The 14,471-nt window shown below is 46.1% G+C and overlaps 1 protein-coding gene across 3 annotated transcripts in view; it reads right to left on the reverse strand.

Moving 5' to 3' along the window:
• adamts6 (ADAM metallopeptidase with thrombospondin type 1 motif, 6) overlaps window positions 1–14,471 on the reverse strand; it is a 77,429-nt gene that overhangs the window by 44,390 nt on the left and 18,568 nt on the right. For 2 of the 3 annotated variants that reach the window (XM_064307693.1, XM_064307694.1), the window contains exons 8-11: window positions 12,719–12,762; window positions 8,657–8,762; window positions 6,634–6,780; window positions 14–155 (exon numbers count right to left, since the gene is read on the reverse strand). In XM_064307693.1, the coding sequence (XP_064163763.1) occupies window positions 14–155; window positions 6,634–6,780; window positions 8,657–8,762; window positions 12,719–12,762 (439 nt within the window). The remainder of the gene's footprint in view (window positions 1–13; window positions 156–6,633; window positions 6,781–8,656; window positions 8,763–12,718; window positions 12,763–14,471) is intronic. The other variant, XM_064307695.1, reaches the window with a different exon arrangement.

Below are 14,471 nucleotides of genomic sequence, written 5' to 3' on the forward strand. Positions count from 1 at the left end.
GCGGGCTCCTTACCCCATACTTGCACTGGCGGGAGGAGGCGCCGTACTGGAAACGACACTGCTCGTCCGCGCTGTACACCTGCCCCGGGGCCACTGTGGGGTACAGGAAGTCTCGTTTCAGAGGTTCATTGTCCAGACACGTCCCCCGACCTGAGCTGTCAAAAAAACAAACCCACAATAGAATTGTCTCTTTTTTTACACGCCGCACCTCTGGCACACAGCTGCCGCTCAACAGCCACTGCGGGCCTGCAGGAGGGACAGGCCCCTGCAGACAATGGGGGGATGAGACAAGCACACCGTTCTCCCCGGACGCAAAACCACCCTCCTGCAAGAAACCAGATCCTGTACATTCACTCGGGTTTAAGCACATTGCATTTCGCTGACCAGTCATTTAACAGGATGAAATACTGTAGACTGGTATTGAAAAAATGCACTGCGCACAGAAAAGCAATTCATCAGCCATAGGGGCTTGAAAAAAAAGCAGCAGATCCAAAAACCCAACTGTCCAAGTCATTTTTCTCATTGCGTAAATGTCAAGTTGCTCATTCCCCCCCCCCCCCCAGGAAAAATAACAATAATAAAAACCTTTAAAAAAACTATTTAGAAAAAAAGTATAAAAAAGATATACAGCAGTATGTGAGCATATTTCCAACCCCCTCCAACATTTTGTCTTTTATTTTGAGACGGAAAATTTTTCCCCACTCAATAATATTCACCACAGAAAATGTTTAGTTGGTTGCATTGATTAAAAGTGAAGAAATTCTGTGGTGATATTGGTGACAGAATTTTGTAGGAAGGAGCACTATGAAGAGCTATGGCTAGCCGTGACCCTTAAACCCAGAGAGACATTCGTACAGCGCTGTGAGTCAGTGCTCCTGTGGAATCCCTTCAAGAAGCAATAAAGAGACGGGAGAGAGAGCGAGAGAAAGGCAGGGAGAGGGAAAGAGAGGAAGAATGAGAGAGGGAGAGACGTCTGGAGTAGGCCAAAGGCCAGCTGTCACACGCAAGAGCTGTGTTTAGTCTGTTGTGTCACACAGAAATATGTGCGCTCACAAAAAAATAAAAAGCCTTCTATTTCAAGCCATTTTTGTATTCTTCAAAGCATCTTTTTAAGAAGAATTCAAAAGGAAGGCAAACAAGTATCTTTTCTGGTTTGGGTCTATTTATTCTGGGTTCTGTATGCCAGGCTAGACCTCCCCCCCCCCCAGGCAGCAGTGTCGAACCCCATGGATGTTCCCGGGAAGTCAGGGAGTGCACCTCGATGCAGTGGGGCGGGCCTGGAAAAGCACCTCTCCATTCTCGTGAATAAAAGGGGCGGTTACTGCCGATCGGCCCATCCAGAAAAATGCCGGGAGGACATGTTTAATATCCCTCGGAAGGACAAGCGGGCTCCGGTACAACATAAACGCTTACATTTTATCACGCAGACAGGCAGCCGTGAAGAACTACGCCACAGATACGAACGCAGAACCACCATGTTTTGTGAGCAGAAATACAACTGTTTTCCTCATTAGCATTTGCACCGTGCTATTTTCTTCCTACAGAGACGAACCTTGCCAACAGGCTACTGAATCATGCACAACCTGCATCACACAGTTCTGTTGCTGAAATCTTTTCTAAGGTGTAATTCAGGTAAGCACTCAACTTTACCAAGGGCAGGCTAATGCTACATTCTGCATCCTTAATACCACATATAAAAACTTGCATTCACAGAAAAGAGTATTTAGAAGGTTTTTTTCTTTTCTTTGTTATTCCCTATTTCTTCCTTTCCACTTAATCTGGAATGTGCTGTCATATTTGCAGTCCACACTCTCTGTTTGCTTGCAAGAGACTGGACAAGCATGCACCGATTCCCTAGTTTGTGCTCTTTCCACCCTGCCGTCCACCAGCTGAGCTGTGCAGTCACTGAGTTAGAGGAATACAGTTTATTGGCAGCTGAAGCAGACAGATTTCAGGCGTATTGCAGGCACCCGATTAACAGGAGTCACGACAAGACGGGGTCATGTGCTGACTCAAACCCTGGGGAACACTATGACCAGTTATGTGCTGACCTGTGAGCCTGTCTGCTTGAGTTAGTGCTCACACCATTAGGATTTAATATCAGACCATAGGGAATGACACTACATTTATCCCCTGACTTTCACCAGACTTTACTTTAGTTTTCAATCCACACCAGACAGGCCACAAGTGAAAATACATTCCAGGGGTCTCACTTATAAATGGGGCATAGACACGAAAAAGATGCGCAAGCCACTTTCCCCAACATTTATAAAAACAAACTACAGAACAAACAGACCTGTAAATTATTCAGCTGCTGTGACAAGCTGCTACTCAAATTTTCTTTTATTGGTTTTGCTACAACTAATTCCACCTAACAATATAGCCCGTCTGGCCTCTTCCTCCATAACAAGTGTCTCATTTTACACTCCGTGAAGTTCATCTTTTTTGCTTTGTGATCTGACTTCTCCATTCTCTCTGACAATTCATTGGGAATGACAAGCAATTCATATCATATTCACAACTGCCATTTGATTAACCATTTTTGGTTACTTGTGGGAGTTAATGGGGCTGGACACTAGGCTCGTTCATGTACACAAAATTTCAAATTAATTGTGATTGCACGCAGTTCAGCCTACACACACCTTTATAAATCAGGACATTTTTGACTGTAGGGACTTTTCTACTTTCGTGCAAACACAATATTTTAGTATCAAATCTACGCGTTTTATAAATGAGGCCCCAGGTTCTACACCAAGTACCAAGCACTCTTTCAAGGAGAAACTCTAAATATCCTGGGACAGTGGTATGACTTGTAGAGTAATCAAACGAGACCAGGTCAAAACCTAGTATATGGCTGGACCGGCCGACCCATGGTGTGACGTTATAACTCGGCCGACCAATGGTGTAACTCCATCACTCAGTCACTCAGTCAGTCACAGACATTCGCGTTTGTAGGGCTGGCCCCGCTGTTGCGGTCCAACCAAAAAATAGAATGCAAGAAGACAGAGAGAGAAAGAAAGAGAGAGTATGTGTGTGAGACTGTGAAAGAGAAAGAAACAGAGAGAAAGAGCCCAACACAGTGATACATACTACCATGGTCTTATTTTTTTTTACTGCTGAGTGGCTTTAGGAGAATTAGCTGAAACAGGGATCCCTTGCTTCCCACCAGAAAATCGGAAGTCTAATCTAATTGAAAACTAAACCAAATATATGGAAGAGGAAGGAATACTTGAGCTCTTGCCCTGGGGCATGCGAAAAGTGCAGTGTTTAGTTTCATGAGCTCCGCTTTCCTGCACCCCCTCTCTTTCTTTCTTTCTTTCTTTCTTTTGGTTGTTTGCTAGAATAACCCTTTTTCTTGGGGTTCAGCGGGTCTCCCCCCACCATTGGAGAGGGACAGAGAGGGTCAACAACTCCCCTGTACACCCAGCACACCACCGCACACAGAAGGGGGGAGAGAGAGAGAGGGGGGTGGGCACTTCACTAAGCACTTCTCCTAAGTCACTTAAAAATACTATTTGAAATGTCAACCAAACTTTCTGTCCACTGAAATAAGCCAAATTTATTACATCAAAAGGGAATCTTTTCAAAAGAACAACACTGGGAGAGAGAGAAAAAAACACTAATGTGGACTGGAGGCATTACCTGAAACTTTTCCCTGTCACTGCATAAAGTACAGACTCATCCCTTCCAAGTAAAATTAAGAATACACAGCCGCAGAAAGCATTGGATTCAAAATCCATATGCGAAACGGCTCTTCGCATTAAAGAAGAAAATCATAAATGTGGTTCTTTTAAAAAGCAATGACATAATAGCAGAAAACATCAGCCCGTAAACTGTGAGTGAACCATGTTTGCATTCACAAGCTATTTCTCAAAAAGCTTGCACACCCTAAATGGAGCAGCAGCGAACCTCTGAAACTAGGCCAGCTCCACAGCCAAAGCTGTTTACTTGGCAAAAGGAAACGTGTTGCATATCCAACAATCATGACGGCTCAGATGGAGCAAAAGTGTGAGCGCGCAAAGATGTCCTCATTTTGAAAGCCAATGCCCTTCTGAACCAATTAAAAAGAAGCATCTGCACTGAAGGAAGGGAAAATATGGCACCAGCAGAACAAACCAATTGAGGATGATGGTACCAAACCACAAAAAATGACTTGAAAAAAGAACACTGAATATATTCCAGCCCACTGTTCACTGCCTCCAACCAACCCTGTCCAATCAGTGTGGCTGTGATGACAGCAGGCCAATAGAGATTAACATACAGGTACAAGCAGTTCCTTGTGTTCCTGTGTGTAGCTGGCATGCGGCAATCTCCTCTGTGTTGCTGGCACCACCATCTTTCACAGCCCTGAGCCCTTTTTTATTCCTTATTTCACTGACCAGACCAGAGTTATCATCTTTCCTCTATGCTAGCTTATTTTTTCCAAGGTTCATATTGAAATCATTCAGGATGAACCTTGGAAAAAAAGAGAATGGTTTCAGATGCAGGGTGAATACAATACAATCGTTAATTACATTCCCTTAGTAAGCATGTCTGTATGCATCAGATCTGTCCGAGAATTTCATACACCAAGGTTTCCAATTACGGGAGATAAAAAAAACACACACATAGCATTGCAGAAAGGGTAGCCAAGTGGGGAGTGGGTGATATTTTAAAATATGTAGAATCTGAAAAAGTTTCAGAACATTGGTCAGGCCTGATGGTGTTTGACACTGTCTTTGAAGAAGATTCTGTCCAAAGGAAGCCAGGATTAGTGAAACAGAGTGAGCTTGTAAATCTGTCAAGCAAAGAAAGGTTTACTTTGCTTTGCTCATTTATTTTACTTATTTATCTGGGAGAAATTCACATGCACAGCTAGCCTTGCCGCAACATGCAGGCACCATTAAAAAACACACTCGGTAGATAATAACTCCTTGGAACAGAAGAAACCCACTGTGTAAACCCAACTCATTATCAGTCATTACGAGCAGAACCCTCATTATCACTATTGTCACCGTTACACATTTCAAAACATCAGGATCTGTAGCCATGGTAATTCCTTCCTCTTTTCCATTCCATGCGCCCACAGGCTGAGCTTCTCCTCTGGTGAATCTCAGCAATAAAACCATGACCACAACATGCCCCTTATTTAATTAACTTAGCATTGATCCAGATCTCCTGTTTATGAGCTTAGTACATGGCCTCGTTCACACTGGAATAGGTGAGGCGTAACGTGAGAACAAACAGGATACTCTACGTTGGCCTCCAGTTCCCCACACATTAAGGGAAAAGGGCTTTGGGGATGATTTGTTTTGGTACCAAGAGCTTGAGCTCCATACGAGTGCAAACGTGAGAGTCACAATATTATTGCAATGTTTCTGAATGATGCTTTTGATTATTATTGCTATAACTGCATTGTAAAATATTTTATTATTAAAATCTCACATTAGAAACAGTTTGGGAAGTTCAAATAAATGGTCTCTGTCTTTAACATCCCTCAGTAATGTCACACTTACATGGTACATGTCCTTGGGTTTGAACCTTCAACTCCATGTTTTCAACAAGTCACTATTCTATATTTGGATCCAACTGGGGGGAGTTGGGGGGGTTGACCTCATCAGATACCCCTACCTAGGTTCTGTTATTATGTTTCTTATCTGAACAGATGGAAAAAGGAGGAGTATCACAAGAGTCATAAATATCACCATGGTGTGTGAATCCTCATTCCTACTGGCACTCGCTGGAAGTACATGAAGAAAGGACTGCATGTTGGTAGTGTAGCATAATGGTTAGGGAACCAAAGGCTATGGATTTGATTTCCAGCTGGGGCCCTGCTGTTGTACACCCAAGTGGGGTATTTATCAAAAATTGATTCGGTAAAATATCTAGCTGTGTGAATGGATTGTATGTAAAATGTAAGCCGTGCAAGCAACTACTAAATTCTGAAAGAAATGTAATGTGTTGTATGAATTGAGAAAAGTACTTGTCGCCACAGAACTTTCTGTACTGTGAACCCATCTTTATCTGTATTCTTCTCAACTTCCCCTGTCTGAATAAAGTGAGAAAATAAGGAGGGTGGACTGTCTGCTCTCCTATTTATATATAAAAAAAGCAAACTCATACGCACGCAATACAGATAACATCTTTCCCGTAACACTATCCCTACTCCCTCTGACTCTCCTTGCATGTGCGCTGCAGTTGTGTACGTAAATTTAGGCGGCTATCAACAGTTTGCTTTAACAGACCACAGACTGACCCAAACTGTGGTCACAACTTCTTTTTGCTGTTTGCTAGGGAGTTTAGAAAGAGAAAAAGTTGTTTTAAAAATCCCACTGAAGTTATACAGCATGTTCAGGAAAGCTGAGTCATTTCTACTGCTAGATCAGAAAACTAAACTCAACTAAATTTTAAAAAGTGAAGAAAAAACACAGGCAAGGTAAGGTTTAAACAATACTGTTACTAGTTACATAACATAACATACTGTGATCATAGTTGTTTTGATATCAACCCGTGTTCTGACATTTATACCTCGTCAAAGATTTTTTTTGCCCCATCCTTTTAGTGTTAAAAGACCATAAATGGGTAAAAAAAAGAAAAGAGAAAAGGCTGCTAGGAATAGCGTTCCCACACTAACACCCGCCCTCCCCCACTTACTCCAGGAAGCTGGTGATGTAGTCTTTGCTGCAGGCTGACCAGGAGAAGGGGTTGGTGTTGGCCGTGATGTGCGCTGCCATCAGCTTGGCGGCCTCGTGGCCCTTGGTCCCACACGAGTTCCCGATCCCATCGTGGTTCATGCCAAAACTGCCACGGGACAAACAGAGAGAGAGAGAGGAGCACGTCACACACTCCACGAGTTCCCGATCCCATCGTGGTTCATGCCAAAACTGCATGAACGGGACAAACAGAGAGAGAGAGAGAGGAGCGCGTCACACACTCCACGAGTTCCCGATCCCATCGTGGTTCATGCCAAAACTGCCACGGGACAAACAGAGAGAGAGAGAGAGAGGAGCATGTCACACACTCCAGGAGTTCCCGATCCCATCGTGGTTCATGCCAAAACTGCATGAACGGGACAAACAGAGAGAGAGAGGAGTGCGTCACGCGCTCCACGCGGGCCCGATCCTGTCCGCCACATCCCGCCAGAAAGAGACGCGGGTCTAAATCTGGGGGCGACCAGGCCACGGGCCATTCTGGACGGCCGGGGAACGGCTGCAGTATTAAGAGGAGGGTGTCCTGCTAGACGCAGGCTGTAAAGGGTGTGTGTGTGTGTGTGTGTGTGTGGGGAGTGCTTTGACTCTGAAACAGCTGTGTGGAGGGGATGGGGGGGGGGGGGGGTCAAAGGTCAGACGCTGTCTGGATCTTTGGAGGAACGAGAAAGTTCTAATCACCACCCTTGTGCTTACCTGTCCATTGCTAATTGCAGGGTGGGACAGACCACATCAGAAGCCACAGACAGGGGGGAATGAGGATCAAGTCCTCCATAAATCAAGGCTTCAGGAATGAGAACACATTTACCCGTTACACCCCCCCCAAAAAAAGGGAATCCTCTGTGGCTCTTCAGCCTTATGGATGTGGATGAACACAGATAAATATATAATACTGTAGTTCAGTGCTAGAAGCATACTTTTCCCCCACAGTCTGAAAGTACAAATCAGTTGTATATAATATTGTATATAACAAACCCAGCCACATTATACGATTATTCTGTGTTTTTCCAAGGATCACATTCAAGAAATTTCACTCCACTCCAGGAAAGAATCAGCAGTGGAGCTGAAAATCTTGGTAGAGTGGGGTTTTTTGAACCCCCTCTCAAAGCACCCAGTATTTTTTCAACTGCCCTACAAGCGAGGCAGACAGGAGACATAATAAAGAAGATCACCATCTTGGTGAACTCTGTAGAGGGGATACGTAGACCAATACATCATAATTATTTTGCTTTCAGTTCATGCACTATTGTTCATCAGGGAATTGGAGACACTCAAGTAGAAGTCAATTTGTAAACAATCATGAAGGAGTCGAAGAAAACTATTATTGTATGCTAACTTTGTTAATAGTGAAAAACTAACCAGTAAAGTTTTAAAAAATCATGAATGGCAGTCGAAGAAAACTACTGAAAGTGAAAAAACTAACAATAAGCAGTTATATATTACATAAGTAATATGGTGTTTAAAATGCACAAATCTGTCTTTAAATATGACTACAATCATAAATGTCTTAGGGGTACTGACATGAACAAACCCTGACATTGTCATTAAATGACAACATATTCAATAAATTCACAACTCTATATAATCATTTCTTTCTTCTCTTGACTTGTTATTTGCCTTTTATGAATTTTATAAGGTCAAGGGCAGTCGTGGCCAGGCTGGTCTCAAAAAGTATCTCTAAATCAAATGAACACGGAAAGAATAAGTGTGGTATTTGTTGCTGGTGTAGTAAAGCATGGCTGGCAAAACTGGACAATGTTAGTGCTTTTTTAAATCATAACGACAACAATATAATGTGGGCTTGTGTGTCTCTGAACCATAACAGCGAGGTCACTGTGATAGCTTGTGCTTTTCAGCAGTCATTTCTCCGAGCAGGCAGCAGGTGAGGTCACAGGTGTGTACTCACTTGTGCAGGTGAGGTCACAGGTGTGTACTCACTTGTGCAGGTGAGGTCACAGGTGTGTACTCACTTGTGCCCGATTTCGTGGGCGATGGTGAACGCCGATCCCAGGCCAATGTCCTCGTTGATGCTGCAGCTACGCTCCGGTTCACACATTCCTGCCACTGATGCCAGACCTGAGTACACAGACACACACACACACACACGCACACACACATTCACACACACACACACACACACACATTCACATCACACAGACACACACACACACACACACACACACACACACACAGACACACACATTCACACAGACACAGACACACACACACACATTCACACAGACACACACACACACACACACAAACACACACATGCACACACACACAAACACACATACACGCATACACGCACACAAACACACACATATACACACACACACACACGCACAAACAAACATACACACACACACATACACACACACACATGCAAAAACAAACATACACACACGCACACACACATACACACAAGGGCACAAATACAAACATTCAGGCCAAGGTACAGTGTTCTTAAAAACCCCCACCATAAAAGCCTGGATTCTTCGCTGCAACCTCCGTGGCACTGACAGAGGAGTTGGCAAAAAGTTAAACTCAAAGTCGTTCCCTGAATCACCGGGGGGAGTTCTGCATCGCCGGCTAGACATTAATATTTTTTTGAACTGCAGTCGGAGCTGGAAAATGTCTAGACAAGGGGTTAGATTTATAAATTTTACTTCTGGTAACTAGGGACCACCTAGTAATGCGAGCCAGGGCTGGGAATTTAAGAAAACATTTTCCTTTTTTTTTTTTTTCTCCAAAAAATATATAGATGTTTTTGCCGTTTCAAGGCTGCAGAGAAGGCAAAAAAAAAGAAAGAGAAAGAGTGAGAGTGTAAGAAAGAGTACCTGATTTCTGAATGTGTAAAACATTTTTTATGAGTGGGTAGATGAGCAAAAAGACCAAATTAATTAAAAGCTAAACTCTGAATGTGTAAAATGAAAGTCCTACACCTCTCACCCCTTACATTTACAACACAGGCTGTCAATGTTGACAGCAGGCGGAGCAGCAGAACATGCCAGAAGACACAGCGAGATCAGCTCACAAAAGCACCTGCTTTCCACACTGACTGTCAGCTGTCATTAGTAAAGTTGGGGCTTTTTAAATTTTCCCCTCTGTCGAAAAACAAACTTCCACTTAAAGAGCTTTTAATGATCTCCGTGGACTGGAGGAAATATTAAATCCATGCAGATTTTTTTATGTTTCCGGAGAGCACGCCGCAGTAGGACTGCTGGCTGTGCCTAGCGTGTGAGTGTTTAACGAGCCTGCACTGCATGCCGTCTGCCTGGGGCCCGGGCACTGCGGGTCACTGTGGGGCACTGCGGGTCACTGTGGGGCACTGCGGGGCACTGTGGAGCATTGCAGGGCACTGTGGAGCATTGCAGGGCACTGTGGAGCATTGTGGGGCATTGCAGGGCACTGTGGGGCATTGTGGGGGCATTGCAGGGCACTGTGGAGCATTGTGGGGGCATTGCAGGGCATTGTGGGGCATTGTGGGGCATTGTGGGGCACTGTGGAGCATTGTGGGTCACTGTGGGGCACCGTGGGCTGGGTCACCATGTCTGCTAGTTCATCTTTTTGTGGATTTAGGGCTGCAGACAGTCAGGGCCCACATCCCTTACAGACTGTGCCCTGGGGGGAGGCGGGGGGGGGGGGGGCGCAGTGGGGCGTTGAGGTCACCGTGCTCCATTGTGGAAAAGGGGGGAAGGCCAAAATCCAGGTGTCTCTAGTGCAACTTCCTCAAACCCCCATGGTGGTGCGATCTTTGGTTTGGAGGCCATTTCTCATGAGGAAGCGCTAACTGACAACGGGGCGGTGCCCTGTATGACACCAGCGGAAAAGAGCGAATGAGGAAATTCTGCACAGGCTGGGGTTAACATGTATGCATGTGTGTGTGTGTGTGTGTGTGTGTGTGCCTGTGTGTGTTCCTGCATGTCTGCCTGTGTATGTGTGATTGTGTCTGTGTATATGTATGTTTATATACCCCTGGGTTTATTTGTATTTATATATATGTGTGTGTGTGTGTGTGTGTGTGTGTGTGTGTATGTGCGTGTGTGTGTGTGTGTGTGTGTTGGTGTGCATGTGTGTGTGTGTGTGTGTGGTTCTTCATTCAGCTAGTTAGCTGCAATGTAACCTGACAGGCAAAAGAGTGAGCAGAGGGATCAGTCTGCCCATGTGCAGCCACACACTGTAGGCGGGATTAATGTAATAAAGACCGTTAAAGGGGGCGATAATGATGGTGTCACAGGGCCGGTGGTGTTTGTAAAGAGCGGCAGCCATGTGAGAGGGCTGGCTGAATCACCCCCCATTATGGCAGGGGGGGAAACCAGATCCCACCATTCATCAGAGACTGGGGGGGAGAACCCCGGAGCACAGAGGTCAAAGTGCTGTTAGGCCCAAAACCAAAAGAGTCCTGAGAGACACCGGACGGCAGCTCAGACCTCAGACCAGGGGGGGGGGGCAGGGGGGAGATCTACCTGGGTCTGTAAGTCTGTAAGAGCTACGGGGGGGCTCCGCCTCCGCCGGCAAGCGGGCAAGAGCAAACTCGCAAATAAAGGGCTACTGACTTTCAAAGCCAGTCCAGGAGGGGAGGGCAACCTGGAGGTGACAGGGAGACAGCGAAGCTCAGCCCCCCCCCCCCAAAAAAAAATCCTCCCCTGCCTTTAGAGCTGAAAAAAAACCCAGGGGTTCTGCTTTTACTAAAACTCAAAGGTCGCACATGCATTGTCTCCTCTCCTGGATTACCCCTTGACCTCAGAGGCCAACGCGCTGACCCCAGATCATGATCCCGTGGAGCGCCGGGGGGGGGGGGGGGGGGGGAGAAGGGGAGGGGGCTGTTGGACGAGGAAGCCGAGCAGATGCCAGGGCAATTAAAGCCAAGGCGGGAATGTGACGAATGCGGTCAACCTGTCAAACCACCCCCGGAGTCACAATATTACTTCTGAGATATACTGCTCTACCTAGAGGGCCTTTCACCGATAAGATGGGGCACTGACATTCCCTGCAGTCTGCTTTACTTCTCTCTCCTTCTTTCTCACCCTCTATCTCTCCCACTATCTCTCTCCCCCGTTCTTTCTCATGCTTTTTTTGTCTCTTTCTCTCGCTCTATCTTTCCCACTAATCCAAATTCACCATCTCTCTCATACTCTCTCCCTCCGTTTCTTTTTTCTCAACCTCTCTAGCACTCTCTTCTCTTCTCTCACCTTCTGCTCACCTTTTCTCTCCCTCACTCACTCACACTTTCTTCCTCCCTCACTCATCCCATACCTTTCTCACTAATATAACCCGCATGCTCCCTCCATTTCTTCTTTCCTCGCTGCCTCTCCTCTTCACTCTCTCACACACTGTCCCCCTCTCCTGCTCTCTCTCTCTCCTTCGTTCTCTCCCTCTCTCACTCCACTCACAATCTTCAGCCTCTGAGAGCAGTGGGTTTCATTCTACAGGTTAATTCTGTGCCCCCCCCGGCCCCCCCCCCCCCCCACGGCCCCCAGGGAGGCATAAACACCTCAGACACCTCGCAGATGGCGAGGGAGGAGAGAGGGGCAGGCGGTGAAACTGGAGCCGTGGGCGTCTGAGGCTGCGGTGCCATGTTCGAGCCCCGCGCGCGCCAAGCTTTCCCGCCGCAGCTCAGGGGGGAGGAGCCGCAGAGGCCCCTCCCTGTTTCAGAGCAGACAGGCATCACACGCAGCGTGGAAGAGAGGGAGACCCTGCCCAGGCGAGGCGGCAGCTAATCACTGAAGTCTGAAACGTGTATGTGTAATTTAAAAAAACCACTTGCTCGCCTAGTTTTGTGGCTGTTGACATAGCGTAACTGGCAACGTGTGTTGATCGCACAATCTTCGTTACTGACAACTGCTTGCTTGCGCCCTTCTTCTTTGCTGACAACAGTGTGTTTTGCCTCATCGACCCTCTCTCCCCACACAATTCTAATCTCCATGTCATTACAAGCATAACACTGTACATGAGAATGAATGTAATGCTTACTCACTCATTAACAGAAAGTACTGTGTGTAATTGGGTAACCGCTTGCTCCTCCTTACCTAAGGTGCCACAGGGTTTGTTCTTGTAAGTGCAGATGTCATACCTGTAAGGAGAGAGAAAGAGATTTTTTTTTCCTTTAACGAACGACACTTGGCTTGAAAACGCCGCACTCCCCTGAGCCTAGCTGGGCCTCCCCGTTCACCGGGTAAGGCCGTCCCCCAGCTGGTGCACCGCCGTGGGCATTATCACCCACCTGCGGCTGGGGAGGCAGCCTACTCTGGAACGGTGAAACACAAGCGGAGGAACTCCAGCTAGGGTCCGACCCCAGGCTAGGAGGACACCTGCCAGCACAGGGGAAATAAAGACATAAACCCATAAACCCAGGTAGGAGCTGCAAGGCAACAGCTGGAGTGGCAATCTACAGCAATCTATAGCAATCTCAAGCTTTCAAAGGGACGGCCACACCCACTCCTTCTCCCGACCTCTCCTCACTTTTTCACTAGAATAACACTGGAACTACTCAGTAGTTGGAGCTGTGCCCCCACCCCTCCCCCCAGAACACACACACAAATGCGCGCGCACACACACACACACATTTTTCCTCGCAAGTAGTAAAACAGGCACCCAACTGATTTTAGGGGACATGGGTTAGCCTGCATTCTTTCTCCTCTCTCCCGCATGTGGGAAATGCCCCATGGGTAAAACCATGTCCTGACTGCATGACCCAGCACATTTTCACACATCAAACTGAGGAATCATACCAACCGCCAAAAAGAGAAGTATTTCGCGAGTCCTTTGTATTTATTCCAACGTTATTATTGCTGTTATTGATTGAGCTGCTGTCATTATTTATGCACTTATTTATGTAATGGAGACCACAGGAGATCTGTCCTACATAACTGTCAAGAACAGAGTCTGAGAGACAGGAGGGCCAAAACGACGCTTTGCCAAAGCAGGACCTCCAATCCCTGCTTAGCTCTACAGAGCGTGTCACCACAAGGAGACATCATTAATATCTTACCTGGCAATGTGCCTGAATAACATTTTAGGTTCAGCAGGGGTTTTAATACACATGCTACATGGGATGCATGGGGTGTGTGTGTGTATATGTATGTCTGTGTGTGTGTGTGTGTGTGTGTGTGTGTGTGTGTGTGTGTGTGTGTGTGTGTGTGTGTGTGTACATATGTGTGTATATGCATGTGTGTATGTTTGTGTGTGTGTATGTGTGTATGGGTGTGTGTGTGTGTGTGTGTGTGTACAGGGAGAATTTGTTAAAGCAATATGCTCTAAAGAGCAAAGATCAGCCTGCTGATGTTTCTCAAGGCTATTTGTCTGTGTATGAAATTCACAGCTTACCAAAAGGCCAGGCACCCAGGAATGGGGGGACAGTGTCACAAAAGCAGCAATAATGGTTCTAGATCAGGTGAGCGGTCGCTTAAATCCAGTGTCTCCATGACTTGTACTATTTATGCAACTAAAGGGACTTCTTAAATTATGCAGATGCATATGTGAGCATTATTTATTTGTGTCTCTTAAAATCAGTGTGATTTATTTCCTTTTTTCTCTTTTTTTCTAGAGCTGTCAGCACCTCTCAGTCAGAGTCTACTGCAGAGCTTCAGTGAAGAATGTAGAGCACTCTCATTCCAGAGATGTGCTCTTCAGCGCTGGACCTGCTCGCAAACCACAGACCAGCCAAGGGCACAGGGCCATGGTATATTTTGCGCTGTCATCCGGACCGAGGTCAGACCTCTAAATCAAGAGTGAGAAAAGTCACATTAATATCTACCGCTGACTATAAGCAAGTAGCAACAT

Source organism: Anguilla rostrata, chromosome 14 (assembly GCF_018555375.3).
Source record: "Anguilla rostrata isolate EN2019 chromosome 14, ASM1855537v3, whole genome shotgun sequence".
In the NCBI taxonomy this organism is placed as follows: domain Eukaryota; kingdom Metazoa; phylum Chordata; class Actinopteri; order Anguilliformes; family Anguillidae; genus Anguilla; species Anguilla rostrata.